At 37.9% G+C, this 15,239-nt stretch overlaps 1 protein-coding gene across 4 annotated transcripts in view; it reads right to left on the reverse strand.

The window, feature by feature from the left end:
- STK39 (serine/threonine kinase 39) overlaps positions 1-15,239 on the reverse strand; it is a 75,187-nt gene that overhangs the window by 42,434 nt on the left and 17,514 nt on the right. For 3 of the 4 annotated variants that reach the window (XM_059853035.1, XM_059853037.1, XM_059853039.1), the window contains exons 3-10: positions 11,773-11,881; positions 10,284-10,425; positions 9,853-9,908; positions 8,104-8,213; positions 7,907-8,008; positions 7,586-7,719; positions 4,342-4,390; positions 4,170-4,235 (exon numbers count right to left, since the gene is read on the reverse strand). In XM_059853035.1, coding sequence (XP_059709018.1) covers positions 4,170-4,235; positions 4,342-4,390; positions 7,586-7,719; positions 7,907-8,008; positions 8,104-8,213; positions 9,853-9,908; positions 10,284-10,425; positions 11,773-11,881 — 768 coding nt within the window. The remainder of the gene's footprint in view (positions 1-4,169; positions 4,236-4,341; positions 4,391-7,585; positions 7,720-7,906; positions 8,009-8,103; positions 8,214-9,852; positions 9,909-10,283; positions 10,426-11,772; positions 11,882-15,239) is intronic. The other variant, XM_059853038.1, reaches the window with a different exon arrangement.

Below are 15,239 nucleotides of genomic sequence, written 5' to 3' on the forward strand. Positions count from 1 at the left end.
CACTAATGCAGGCACTGCTTTCTCATTACTTGAACTACTGTCAAATTTACATTTGGACACTTGAAAGAAGTGCTTTTACTAAATTTCCCTTCCAACAACTTTTTGAAAATAAAAAATTACCTGATATGGTGTGAGTGGCAATTTCTCCTTTGTTTTTTTTGTTATATTCGACCATATAAATACAGTTCCACTATTTTTTTTTTTTAAATTTGTAGCAGTGTTCTGGATAACGTGAACAACTAATCCTCTGCAATGGAGGGTCCTCCCTCACATTGCCAAACACATATTTATAGTTCAGCTACTACTTTCCAGAAAAAGTGTTCCAGTATAACCCATGTCCCTTCCCTTTATATGTCAATATTATTTAAATAAGCTTTTCTTAAACTGTAAAGAAAAGTTAATATACAATTATATTAACAATCTAAGCTCAGGTTCATGCTGCTCTCTGCTTTGCAATTCAACTGGAGTCCAGCTGTACTAACATACATCACTGGTGAGATGTATCTATCAGATTAAATCCATTACTGAAGCAAGGGCTGCACATGTATGTCTTGCTGAGGTGTTATAGCTGTCCAAGAAATCTGGGATATAATGATATTTTTCTCATTAAGTGCAGGGGATTTATGATATCTTATGTAATGAAATATGACCATTACCTTAAAATAGCTGTACTGAAGAGCTAGAATTACAACCCATCCATAAGAGCATTTTTAGTGAAGTATAATAAAAACTGCTATCACTCACACTAATAATCTCTTCATGCTGTCATAGGTTTTTCCCACTAACACAAAACTCTCAGCTCTAAAAAAAGTTTCTATTACAAGCAACTATTACAAGTTTTCTGTTAAAAGTTTCTATTACAAGCAGAAAAAATTTTCTATTACAAGCACAATGCAATACTACCATTCCAAAAATAGAATTCAAGCCCAATTATTGCTCAGATTTTTTTTTTAATAGCAGCACTTCAGACAGCAATAAAATGAAATGCAGATATATGTTTTTCCCTGTTCACTTTAGAGATGTGGCAGTCATGCAGGAGATTTAAAAAAATTAAAAAAAAATAGGATTATAAAACCATAAAATTGACCCAGGGCCTTTAGGCATACAGAGTACTTAGAGTTATAATTAATTTTTTAGTGTGACAAGGTTTGAAAACTGACTGTGGAACTCTAAAAGCTGTTTCAAATTTCAAATTGCTCTCTTCCAATACAGCAGTCCTAAGCCAAATGAAACAACTTAGTGTTCAGTTCAAAATTAAAACTACTTCAGGACACGTTAACAAATAGTATATACAAATGCTTGGTGGGCTGTTTGTATGGCAGCAGTGAACACAGCCCACATCCAAGCAGGACGGGACAGGCTGCTCTACCATCACACCATCTAACCAGGCAGAGGCACGAGGTGTCAGGGCTCCTACATTTATGCCAATGACAAAAGCATGAATTCAGAGCATGTCCCTGCTTACCCAACTATACTGAGCCTGGACCATTCCTCACAGCTTTTTTTCCAGCTCTTCTTGCTGGCAGCAATGCTCTCACAGGTGAGCAGGCCCACTAGTGAAACCCAGAATTGCCAGTAAGAAGTTGCATGGTATAACACTAATTTCTGTGGATCAGTACCAATATGTATCTAACCAGGTCCTGCACAGCAAGAGGCAGGACATGCTCCTCCTGGGTAAGGGGTCCAGTATTATCCTTAATTACTAGGCTAGGGCAAGGAAGAAGGACACCATTTAAAGTTCAGCAGAATTAAAAGCAAGTGGAACAATGGAACAGGGGAAACATGCATAAACACATAGCTTACAATTCTAATTTTATGCAGTATTTTAAACACACAGTGAAGATGTTGCTCAATTATCAAATTGGGGTTTAAAGCGGGACACATCTTTACAGCACCAAATGTTTTCCTCACACATACAAGACCTGTGTATTTACTTTCAGGATTTCACAAACAGACCCGAATTCATATTTAGAAAAAAACAGATGCCAAGTATAAGCTATAAAGGCAGAAGCAAAACGTGGGAACACTATGTCAAGAGAGAAGAATTTACAGTTTAAACTGAGGCTGGAGTTCTGGGCAACAAGGCAAAGCAATTATACATGTGGTAAATGGAAGAAAAATTAGATTACCGCAGGGCAGATCTGACATCTGTACTAGCAGTGGTGCTACAGATCATTAGTCATAGGCATTTTACAGCAAGTGCCATGGAAGATAATTTAAGCAGTGATGACACCAGCTCCTTCCTATCTATTGCCCTAGAAATATTAGTTTTTCAATTACAGGGGTTACTTCTTCCAAGTGCAACCTCTTAGACATTTTACATGTTAATGTTTAAGCAACCAAACTCAGCTTACACAAGCTTTTTAATCAAAACCCCAGAGTTTTATTATTAAAGTACATTTATATTTTATGGTGCCTTAAAACAGCAGCTACATGCACAGTTCTAACAAGTGAATTAAACTTTAAATCCCCAATGAATTTTAATATTGTGTCCTTTTAAAATATAAATCATTTAGCATTTTCAGTAGCCAAAACCCAAATATTTTTCCCATTTATGATGTAATTAAAGACATATTAATTTGTCTCCACCACTGTATAGCTTTGATTTCATAAGATTCACACCTCTTTCAAATTAGAAATAATTGTCAAAGAAGCAATTTAGAAAATTATATCTGGTGGTGTAGGGCAGGCTATCCTGGATTCCCTTCGCAATTCCAAGTGCTATGTTCTCTAAAGAAATTTAAGTATTACGTACACGCATGCACGCGCAACGGGCAGTCTCTAAAGCCGACCCGGGATGCAGCTGGGAGGAGGCACGGCTCTGCCAGGAGCCTGCCTGCTACCAGCCCGTGTCTGGATCCCTCCTGCGCTCCCGAGGGGCAAACCCAGAAGCCGAGGACGGGTTTTCTCCAGATGGATTATGGTTTGTGTGGGCATTGCTGCCACCGCACGGCCAAACCCCGAACACTCCTCCTCCCCCCTTGCAGGCGCGAACCTGCTCGGCACGACACCCCTACCACAAAGCCTCTCAGCAGCCCTTCCTACTCCAGCCTCTCAGAGCCCACCACCAACGAATTCCCAAAATTACTTCTATATGAAGAAGATTCGAAGGAACTTGAAGCACTCAGATCTTGCTGACAGTCTCCTTCAAATGTGAGCCACCAGCTGTGAGAACATTTCAGTGTTGTAGAACTACACTAAACCAATACCCCCAAAGACAACAGAAAATGGTACAAGTGCCAGTCAGGGTAGCTGCAACGGACATGCCAACAAAGGCTGAAACAGCTCCTTTTCTAAAATAACCTCCTCCAAATATGCTCCAAGCAAAGCCTGCTTTTAGAAGGCTGGACTCAGCACACTACTGTGTCTGTCACGTGCAGAGGCTCAGCAGCCTCTGAGCAGGCACCTCATACTGAGGAGACATGGTGAGTTAAGTCACAAAAGAAAGGGAAAAGGGAGTTCAATAATTTTTCACACACAACAAACAGGAGTCTACATTCATTCCTGTTTTTTTAGCTCTTACGAACAGCAGTTTGCTTCATATTTAAAATTTTACAATACTTACCTGTTAGGAGTCACTAATTTTTTTATTCTGCTGCGTATGACTTGGTAAGCTCATTTATACAAGTGCCAAAAGCACCACAGAAATACAAGCATATGCCATAGCTGTGGGTTTAACTCTGTCACGTGCAGAATAAGGCTCCACTGGTTTGAAAAACTCAGCAGCACTCTTGCAGGGTTTCGACCTGACTTTTTTGAAATAATCCAAAGAACCAGGCCCTTTTCAATAAATACTATTTAAAGTATCTTCACCCTTCCCCTAGGTGATCAATGAAGACATGAACTGTGCAGTTTATGAACCTATGTGTTTGCAGGTCACCTTTCTTCCTCACAACTACTTCACCAGTAGCTTTCTAAGAGGAAGTGAGAAAAAAATATCAAGTGGGACAAACATAATGTATCATTTTGACAAGGTCAGAAAGGAAGTCAAAATGCCTCAGGGCTTCCTAGAGAAAACAAAGCTGCAGAAAACATTCATTCAACACTCACTATCTTCGAAGGGCTAAATTAAAAGTATGGCTTAGTTAGTCAACTAAAAATGTAAGGCAACTGAGGAGTCTCTGCTTTATCTTCCACACTAGTCAAGAAAAATATGTGAATGCACTCACCTTTTTTGCTCTTTGTGCTATATTAGGTGTTCTAGTGAGAAGCTTTTCAATCAGGTATTCTCTATTCTGCAAAAGCAACATTTGTTAAGTTAAAAATCAATACAAGGCAAGAAGACATTTCACATAGATTTAAAGGCAGAGCAAAATTTACTCATAGGGTTAAACGTTTTACCTTGGCTTTCTGGAAAAATTTGCATTTTAAAAGTTCTGCTGCTGTGGGCCTGAAAGATCAATAATAAATTAGAACAGAAAACAAAGACCCCTCCCAGTGAATACAGTACAAGACGTTAGTTAAATGGTACGTCTCTAATACTTTTGAATTAGTACTGTATGAATGGGGAATGAATGATCATAGCTACTGAATTAATTCACACAAACTCACTTACCACACATGAAAAAAATTAAGCCTCTCTATGGCAAAAATATCAAAAAAGAGAGAAAAAAAATCAGTCTCTTAAACTGCCATTTTCCCCCCTTTTTTGTTCAACACAAATGCATTTAACCTTTTTTAAAAAAAAGTAAGACAAACAAAAAAAAACCCACAAAAAAGCAGGTATTGCTTTCTTCCCCAAATGACTCTATGAATACAACTAAAACTTTGCTCCACAGCAATAAAATCATAATTACATTTTCCATACAGCAGCATCAGTACCTCCTATTGGCATTCTTTTACCTCATTGATGTCAGCAGATATTCTTAAGAAACTCTACTGACACTATTAACATGGTGCATAAACCAAAGAGTCATCCAGGTTATCATCCAAGCAAACAGACAAATACAAACCAAAACAACAGCTGTAAGGTAAAAACTGACACACTTCATTTTTACTTGCAGTTCTGTTTAAGTTTGTTTCAGCATTTCCAAGAGATAACCACAATCTCTTAACTATCAAAGTGACTCCAATAGCAGGTTTTGTCTCCCTATCTTCAGGGATCCAAAAAGCCACTTATCTAGCCAAAGCCAGACTCTGGTACTGAAGCAGACTTTGAAGAGAAAGTGAAGCATCTCTTGGGATGAGATAAAATCCTCCATAATTTCCATTAGGAGCCCATACTACCATCCAGAACTAATTTTGACACAGCTAAATTTAGGGAAGTCAAAATCTTCAAGACTCATAATTTCTAAATAAACAGAAGAAGCATCTGCTCTAGTTTACTATTTAAATTCCAGCAAGAGATTGAATATAGAACAAACTAGGTAAAACAGTGAGAAAGTTTCCATTTGGAAAATCTCAATCTCAAAAAAATCCCAAAAATCTGGCGTAGTTTATTTCTTTGAGGACAGATCTGTAAAGTAAGTGAGCAAAAGTAGTAATAAATAGTCTGTATGTATATATCAATTCATACTTACAAAGAATAATGAGATTTGACATTAACAAAAAATTCAATTTAGACAGACAGTAGGTTCCATAGAGCACATTGTTTTCTTCACCTTCAAAGCACCAAGCTCTACAATAAAGGAGTTCCAATCAGTGGTCCTGTGGAGACCACCAGACTTGGTAGTAATTCATACATGTATCTTGGATGAGCAAAAAGAAGGGAAAACTATTTAAAAGAAAAACCAGCTTCTGTGCCAAAGTTTTAAAGTTCTCAAAGTACAGTACCGTCACATCTCCTAACAGGGCTATGCACACCTAAAAGCTACATTTTAGTAAAGTTTTATCCAAACTAGTGTTCTCCATTCCTCTACCATTAATTATGCCAGAAGCTTCTGAACTGGTGTGGACACGTTTTCTGGCCCTGTTTTTCCACACAAGCTGCGGCAATGAATTGGAGTTGTGGACTGTGAGCAGCATCCTTGGCACTGGGGAGAGAGAAACACCCTCCAGAGATCCCCAAAAGAAAAACATCATAGTCTGAAACAGCAGCCAGTCCTAGAATTTGCCACAAAGAGCAAGGACTTCTCCCACAACTGACATAATGGCTGCTGGAGGCATCTCCATGCAAAATTACCTCCTGGACTCTAAGAAATATGAATCCAGTATGTTTCTATCTGAACATCTGTTTGCTGGTCTAATTGTTCCATTCAAGGCAATCCTGAATATGAAGGTATTGCAAGTGTTTAACAAATGTATAAATTGAAATAAGCACCTTAAACACCCATGCTTTTACTACACCTCAGGTAACTCAACATTATGTATTCAAGGAGATGAGGAAAACTCATTTTATTTACTTCTCATTACTTTATACCATTTTAATCTTACCCTGAAAATTGCTAGATACAGGAAACTAAAAGAAGCTTGATTATCAAGAGCTTGATTATCCATTATTGTTATTATTCCTATCTGTAAGCAGCCAAACTGCAGCACCAAGCTTAAAGCATCAGGACTTGCTACTAAGACCAACAAGGGTAAGGGGTTTGAGAATCTGAAAGCAGTACACAAATGATCATTGAGTGAAAAATAAATAAATTCAAGTATTTCAGGAATAAAGACGTAGCCATAATCTTTGTTGTTAATTATACTTGTTCTCTAGTATTCCTGCTGTCACCTTTTCAATGTGACTCCCTACAACCATATCCTGCACTTAGGCTAACATTCCATCAGGAAGTACACACCATAAATGACACATACAATCAGGATTGCTCTCTCAAAACAATCTTTCCCCCAGTATAGTAGCTCTGAAACTCTAGAAAACAGTGAAATACGCAACACCTTAGGAAATAATGCTAATTAGAATGTGCTTCCAACAAATCTTCAGGAGAAAAAAGTCTGCAAAAACGAGTCCGCATAAAAATGAATAAATAAACTAATCATTCAGGAACTTGAGATCTCAACAATAGTTTTGAGATAAATGTTTAATACTTTCATCACCATGGCTATTTAAAAAACACAGCAAGAAAGAACAAACAGCAAAGACATCATGATGTACAGTTCCCTACATACACATGAGGAAAATTCAAGAAACTTGAGCCCCTAACTTTACCATTAAAAAAAAAAAATACGTCTTGGTAAGTAATTTTCTCTGGAAATATCCCAGTTAAAAACAACACCAAGTTCATGCCACAAGATGAGAAAAATCAACATAAAATTATTCATTTTTAATTCCTTTTAAAGGCCAAGAGAATGATATATCTGGTTACCAACTGTTCCGCTGCTCAATCTGAACAGTCTTGTTAGACTTGTGCACAGTATCAAGATTTATATCTTACTTCAGATGAGAAATTAAGATGTAGAGCAAGGACTTTTATTTGATCCACATTTAATCCAATTCTGTGTTTAAGTATAAATACATTAACAGTCTGATGAAGTAAACTTAAGGAACAGTAAAAAAGCAATTTCTTGTCCCCAGAAGGAGGTGACTGAAGGCTGCTATTTACGAAATTCAAACCATACACTTAAAGACTATATCACCAAAACTTAAAGTATTTCTATATTTTCAAAAATAATTCTATTTTACATGGCAATAGTGACCTACCTTTTGGAAGGATCTTTTTGAAGGCATAATGAGATTAGTTTTCTAAAGGATTTGCCATATTTTTTCATCATCTCCTTGTCCTCTACACCTGTCTCTAAAGTGGGAGGGTCATTTTGAAGCGTTAGCATTAACACCTAAAATAAACCCAAAAATGAGGTGTCATAAGCAAAACCAATTTGAAACATAGAAATTAAAAGAAAAAAATACTGCACAGAATACATCTATCTAGATACCCTGACTTGCTATTGAAAATGAAGTAGTACTATCTAGCAGCATTAATAACGCAGCTAACAGCATTAACAATTACAAAGTGATTGTTACTTTCATAGGAGGGTATTTGTGATAAGGTGCTGCTCCTGTTGCTAACTCAATGGCTGTTATCCCAAAACTCCACATATCGGCCTTGAAGTCATAACCTCGCACCTGAAACAGAACCAGAATGTTAAACCAAGGTGGTAATTTCTCAAGTTCCAAAAAGAGATAAAATGTTTTAAAATTTTGATTAGCATTAGAAATACCTGCTCCATTACTTCAGGGGCCATCCAACAGGGAGTACCAACAAATGTTTTCCTTACTTTGTTACGAGTAACATCACCTCCAGTTGCTAAAAATGCACTAACACCAAAATCTGGGAAAGAGGAGAAAAGTTGAAATCTGTTGAACTGCCAATAGCAAAGCAAAACGTGCACATTTTAGAAATGAAGTCAGTTCCTGAAGGAATGCTTATAGAAACTCTCCATTGCAAAGCTGACCTTTGCTCCACAACAAGCTGTTCATGAAATGCTATAGAATAGACGGTATAGTTTTATCAGGGAAATCCACACTAAAACATCCTCAAGTTTAACCTCCCAGTATGTGTTTTCCTGGATAAAGCTGCAAAGGACTCCAATACATCTGTCACCTAGGGTTTTCAAATATTCACTTTGTGCCAAGGTTTGCATCTGCTATTGTTCAAAGACAAGGAGCTTCTTCTGCATAGCAACTAAATATGAATGTGATTTGAACAAGAGAGAATACTATATGTAATTTCAATTCTTATGGGAATTTGACAAACCAAAGGCAATCAGAAAAGCCATCATTAATATGTAATTAATAGTAGACCAGGAAACGAATAGCTTTTTCCAAATTCTGAAATAGAAGAAGAAAAAAACCCAAAAGACTCAGTGTTCTGTTATTCTGTTACTACATCAATGATAGCTGTATGGGAGAGGTAGGCATGTAAGTGGAAGAAAGAGCAGGTTCCCAATGTATGTAAAGATACCGTCAATTTTGAATGGAGCTATATGAAGAGTATTTTCAACTGTACTATTTACATTCCAGTTATACTGAAATAGAGTGTTTCACTATAGACTTCAATGTATTCCCTTTTCCTTTCCTGTTACCTTATTTTAAGGTTGAAAAGAAAACATCTCCAGTAATTACAGGAAAATGTAGTTTTATCATTATTTGCCACTGGCATATTAAAGCCCTTAAAATACATGTTTACATGGTACTTTGAAAGCATCATTTATATAAAAATATTATAACTTCTGTCTGTAGCCATTTTTATTACCAAGGGCTCTCAGTGCTCGGTCACCCACAAGAGACTGTGCAAGGCCTGGCAGTGTGCTGGGGGAAGGGGCAGGCATCACCACCTGCTCCCATTGCTTTCCAGATCAATTGATACCAGCCTGAGAGATGGGATATGACCTTGCTCTGATGAGACCAAATAATTCAATTCTTACAGACTACAGCTCAAGAAGCACATCAATGCACTCAGAGGACGTTTAAGATGCTAAACTGTATCCAACAGATACCACTGCCAAACAAATGGCAAATATGCCAAAAATAATTCTCAGTGAGATATATCAGTGACTAGTAAACTTATAGTCAAAGTCCTTATGAAGGACAGTACACACAGATTGTTGGATGCCCAAGAACTATTACAATTACTTGCAGAAAAAAAATGAAATTACCAGAAATATCAGCTTCTACCATTTGCAAGCTGTTTAAGGTGCATGGGTGAATAAAATGGAAACATTAAAAGGACATTAGAAAACTTCCTTATATATTTGATGGGACACAGAGAAATATTGAATAATTTCTGAATCAAGTATCATTAATCAAGTATCCTGAAATCTGAAACTGGGTAACTTGTGGCTACAACAGCCCAAAGGGAATAGTTAAAAGGCAATAGAAAAAAATTTCCCCCTTGATACCAGTTGCCCCTGATCCAGTTGCAATTACCTTTTGCTTTTATTGATTCATTACTCTACTACCACCATTACCTGCTATTTGTACAGAGCCATCCTCACCCAGCAGAATGTTACCAGCCTTCAAATCTCTAGAATGTACAAACAGGGGTTAGCATGAAAGTGCATACTGCACATTTATGCAAACAAATAAATATTGCACACTGAATAGTTTCACAAGATAGCATTTTCAAATTTACAGAAAAAGGAAGCTGATGTGCAAAATGCAACTGAATAACATTAAAGCAGAGTGCAAAACTCAAACGCTAACAAATTTTCTCATATAAAAAGACCAGAATTCAGCTCAAGCATAAAGGAGCAAAATTCAGGAATAGATTTTAAGAAGGTAGACATTTAGGTTCAAAGTCTGGTTTACCACCTTTTATAAATATAGTCTCACAAACTGAAAGCTTTCAACAAGCTACAGTCAATTTTGAAAATGCTTTTCACTATATACATTCTCCTACCTGTGAATTTGCCCATTCCTATGTAGATAGTCTAAACCCTCCAAAACTTCTTTAAGAATTGTTGCTATTATGGGTTCTTCAAGCACACCATTTTTGTGCTCTCCTCTGTTGACAATATACTTTATTATATCAAGCATTGAACCTGTATTACAGATCCAGGAGAGAAAAAAGCATATACAAAGCATTATCATATCAGATTCCTTAGAATGAAGAAATACAGCTTTCTTTCTATGCTATGCAATTTAAATCTTGGCATGCATGTGTAAATGCTCCATGTAACTAGCTCTGAGAATAAAGCACACCACTAACCCATTCAAACGAGATACAGAGCACTGCTTTTTGTCAAAAATACCATAACACTTAATGATCCATTAGAAAGATCTGCTAACACTTGCAAAGCAACCACTAATTAAGAATTCAGGAGTACCCCATATTTAAACATGTACTGCAAAGGTCTTGGTTTATTATCCAGTTTAGATCATGGTTCATGTATTCACAATGTAAACTCACAGCTGCAAGATTGGAAGGAGACAAATGCAAACAAATGACAACATTCCCAGTGACACATAGTTTGACATTGAACCTCAGTTATTATACACTTCAAGGCTTTTAATGGAAACATTTTGTTTTTATCCAAGCACTGTTCAACAGCTCACAGTAAATTCCTGTCATGAATCACTCGTTTCTCTCATGGTCTATGCTTGCTTTTGCTTGAACTGACCAATTCAACCAAATGCGACACACCAAGGGCTATGAGCACATCAAACCAAGGGCTATGAACACTTCCCCTCCTGGTTTTCCAGCATCACGGTGAAGCAGCCTGCAGCCATCAAGACTAATCTTGAACAACATTGTGTAACAACCAGGACCATCACATCATATTCTAGGGCCTCTCTTTCCTAAACAACAAGCACATTAAGTTCACCCTCCTTCTTCCTCTTCCAGAACTAAATAAGACTTTTTTATCAGTAACTATTATCATAAAAAAATGCAATGAGTGTTTGGTTAGCTTAAGCAATAAAAAAAGATGCAATATGTGTAATACTTGGCCTAGGATGGATCTTGCTTGAATAAGGAATGAGTAATACTCATTATGAAATCAAATATATATGCATTTTTATAAAAATACACAGTATTCCAGAGAAACTCCAAAAAAGATGACACTGACAGAATTTAATTAATTCCAATCAGTTTTCCCTACAGAGCCTTAATAGAGAACTTTGATAAATCGGTTCAGAATGAAAATTCAATGTTGTTTATATAACTACTGTATTTCAGTAATTCTTAGCCTGTCCTATGAATATAGATACACAAACTTTGTAAGCTTGCATATTCCTCCTTAACATGCCTACATCTCGAGGTTCATCCTATGTAGTGTCTACCCCTTTCTCATTAGTTAGTTTAGCTCAATGAACTCACAGGTGGTACATCAGGAAAAAAAAAATCCTACAATTGCCTTGCAGCTAAACAAGTAAAACCAGTAACTTACCCCCACTTAATAGCTTCATAACCAGCCACAGTTCATCCTTCACCACAAAAGATGTGTAATAGGTCACCACATTAGGGTGATTGCACTGACTCATTGCTTGAATTTCTTTCTGTAAGAAATACAAAGCCCAAAACAACAGAGCCAGCTATCAGTTTTGCTAATATAAAGTTTAATTTCCAAAGTGAAATACTATAATGGAACTAAAGTATGTACAGAGTATGCATCAAGGCATTAAAACATCTCAATTTACCTAAAGATCTGCATGCAAGAAAAAACATTATTGCTAAGAACATGAGGGAAGTTTGGCCATGAGATATAGGCATAGCTACATCACTTTTCTCCTGAGAACAGCAAAGAAATTACTGGTAATGTCTCAAATTCACAGTAAGCAATGAAGAATGAGTAGTCTCCACAAGCTGAAGGTGTGGGTACAGGCTGGACAACAAAATGCAAGGAAAGGTCAAAATCTACTGCATTTTCTGTTCAAAAGGGATGTGAAGAGTAAAATGGGAACAGGTAGGAAAGGAGGAAGGAAGCCATCAAACAAAGGACACAGCACCACTGGCTCAGCTACTGTGGGACAGACAGGTAGACAGAGCCACACAAGTAAACAGAAATAGAGAAAAAGCAATATTTCAGGCCAAAAGTCATAGGAAACAATCGACTAGAGGGACACACAGTCACTAACAGATGCACAACGTGGCACTACCAAGTAACAGCATCTATGACACGCCACAGCTGTACACATTAAGAATGACTGTCTTGTATCTGTTAATTCAAGCAGAGCTCTTTTTCTATTCACTCTTTCACATTATTGTTCTGTAACACCTTTCCGGCCACTCATTCTTCTGCCAATCCTTACATAGGAGCATGAGGCCTCTTCTGTACCACAGGGTTTGGCCTCACACCAATTTCAGCTGCCCCAGTCCTACTTCTCCCTCTCTACCTCCAGCCACAGTGCCCTGATCCACCCTTGGTGCTAGAGGACACACTCCTGGAGGGTGAGCTAGTCTGGAAGCCAATCCAGCTAAAAACTCTTGCTCCTCTCTCCCTGAAAAGCAACTGTTTGAGGTGAATTGTTTCTCTCTGACTCAACAACACTTGTGCAAGTTACGCACTATGCAGGTCCTGTTTAGGCTGATTAAAGCTGCCACGAATGCCATTTTCAACTTTAAACTTCATTTTAGCAATTGTTTGAAAGAGGTTTTTTGTTATTTGCAATGCACTCAAAAGTCACAGCTGATTTCGAATAAAAAGTTAATTATATGTATTAAAGACTAGGATTTAATCTTATGGTGCTTGTAGGTGACTATTAAAGTCAGGCTGTAGTTTGACACGCATTTCAGCCTGTTCTGTTGTCCAAAGTCCTCCTCCTTAGACAATTTCCAAACCCTGAAGCACAGAAGGAAGAATGCCTGGATAATGAATCAATGAGCCTGAATAATAAGAGCGATTTGCAAGATAGTTCCCTATCATCCCCCAGAAGACAGTAGGTGAAAGGCAGAAGACAGACATGTAGAGTATATTTCCCTCTCCCAGAAGACATGTCATCTTAAACAAGTCAAGTCAAATTACTGCTTCATGCTCTTAATTCAGCTACCCATTCCAAACCTTAACTGTAATTCCCCCAGTCCTGGTTACTATTTCATTTCTTACACTGTTTTATTATTTTCCTATGCTGGTAATACAACAGTGACTCAAAAAGTCCAGCTGACCCCACTGGGCAAAAATGCATCTCATCTATTTTTCTCAGACATCAATAATGCAGAAATGTAACTAATTGACTGAGATAAGCTTCACTATCTTTAACTGAAAAGTGCTTTGACTATTTTACCTCCCTGCATCAACTCATGGGCAACAACTGAGCTACCACAGTAACCATTGCCAAAGGCACCTTGCGTCTCAGCTTTCACGACTTTTTCTTTCAAAGAGTCTTTGCAAAACAAAAATAAACAGACAGAAAGAACCTCATGAGAGATAAGGGACGAAATTTTAGTCAGGAAAGAATTAAATAATTTCAGACTTGTGGTTCTAGAAAACTCCTATCACAAACAGAATAGTAAGCCTCCATAGACTTCATCTATTTGGCTGCGGCCTACGATGTGCACAGGTGAGAAAGAAAAGCATTCACTTAAAATACACTGCCAGGGAAACAGCTTGCAGCAGAACATTCAGGAGAAAACACTGGAGCTTTCTTCACATTTATGTCACCTCAGACATTCAACAGCAGCAAAGTAACAGCAATTTAAGTCTCACCTCATCCCTCTCTTCTCCCTGCCTTGCACTAGCACAGGCATTTGTGCGTTTCACCAGGCAACATGCCCAGGTTAAAAGCTAACCTCTTTCAGCCAGGTTACTCCTGATCCAGTTTCACGGAGCAGCTGCATAAAAATGTCTTTCAGCCTAAGGGCAGGTGGGTGACACAGTTAATAAGCAACTGCGAGACAGCTCCTTTCCGTGCTGAGCAGCAGCGGCGGGCCGGGCCCTGAGCAGGCCGGTGCCGCCGCCCCGCGGGCCCGGCTCCCGGGGCCCCCTCACACGGCCGGGGCTCCGGGGCAGGTACCGCAGCAACGCCAACAGCCTGGAAAATCCCTTCAATCAAACAATTCTACAGAACATTCTGGAGGTTGTGGACTTGAGGGTTTGATTGTTTAAAAAAACGGAGGTAAAAGAATAGGGAGGATAGCCAGTCAGGACAGTAGTAAGGACGGGACTTGTTCCTTGGCTTAGGGGGTAAAGTTACACTTAGGTTACAATAGTGAGAACACAGGACATTGCAGGAAACAGAGTATCGAATTTCAGGAGTTGGGCAGTTTGTGTAACCTCAGTAATATTTAAACTCCCTCCCACACTGCCTTTCTATTTTAATTGACACTGGCCCAAATCCGAAGTCTGCTCGCATGGGTTGATGCATTTCCACTCCTCTGAAGGCCACACAGCTGAGAATTTGTGAAGGGTGCCTGTGCACAGCATTCAGAAGCACTCTGCACCATCATTTTAAAAAACAGCATGTTCTGAGGACAGTTTTAGAACATTCCTGTGCCAATAAAAACTGTTTCATCAGAAAAATAAGTGATTAAAAACTGATTAAACTCAAAATTTTTAGACTCAAATTCTGCCAAAAACACAAGAACATTTTAAGTACTATCAACTGAAATGAAAATGTTAGTACAGTTTTAACAAGAGTTTTGAAGGTCAATTATGTCTTTTTCCAAAAAAAGTTTCTATTTTTCAAACAAAATTTTAACGTTTCTCTAACAGAACTGAGTCATAAGTATACTGAACCTCACAGAAAAAGGTTAATTATGTTTGTGTACGCATGCACATAGGTGTGCACACTTCTATAGCTCTCCTAACCAGGAACCAGGAAAATCCCAATTCATGTTTAGATCAAAACAGATCAACAAATTAAAGAAACAAAAAATCTGAGCACAGAAAAGCAGAAGTTGACTTACGTTATAAAATAA

This window comes from Haemorhous mexicanus, chromosome 8 (genome assembly GCF_027477595.1).
Source record: "Haemorhous mexicanus isolate bHaeMex1 chromosome 8, bHaeMex1.pri, whole genome shotgun sequence".
Classification (NCBI taxonomy): domain Eukaryota; kingdom Metazoa; phylum Chordata; class Aves; order Passeriformes; family Fringillidae; genus Haemorhous; species Haemorhous mexicanus.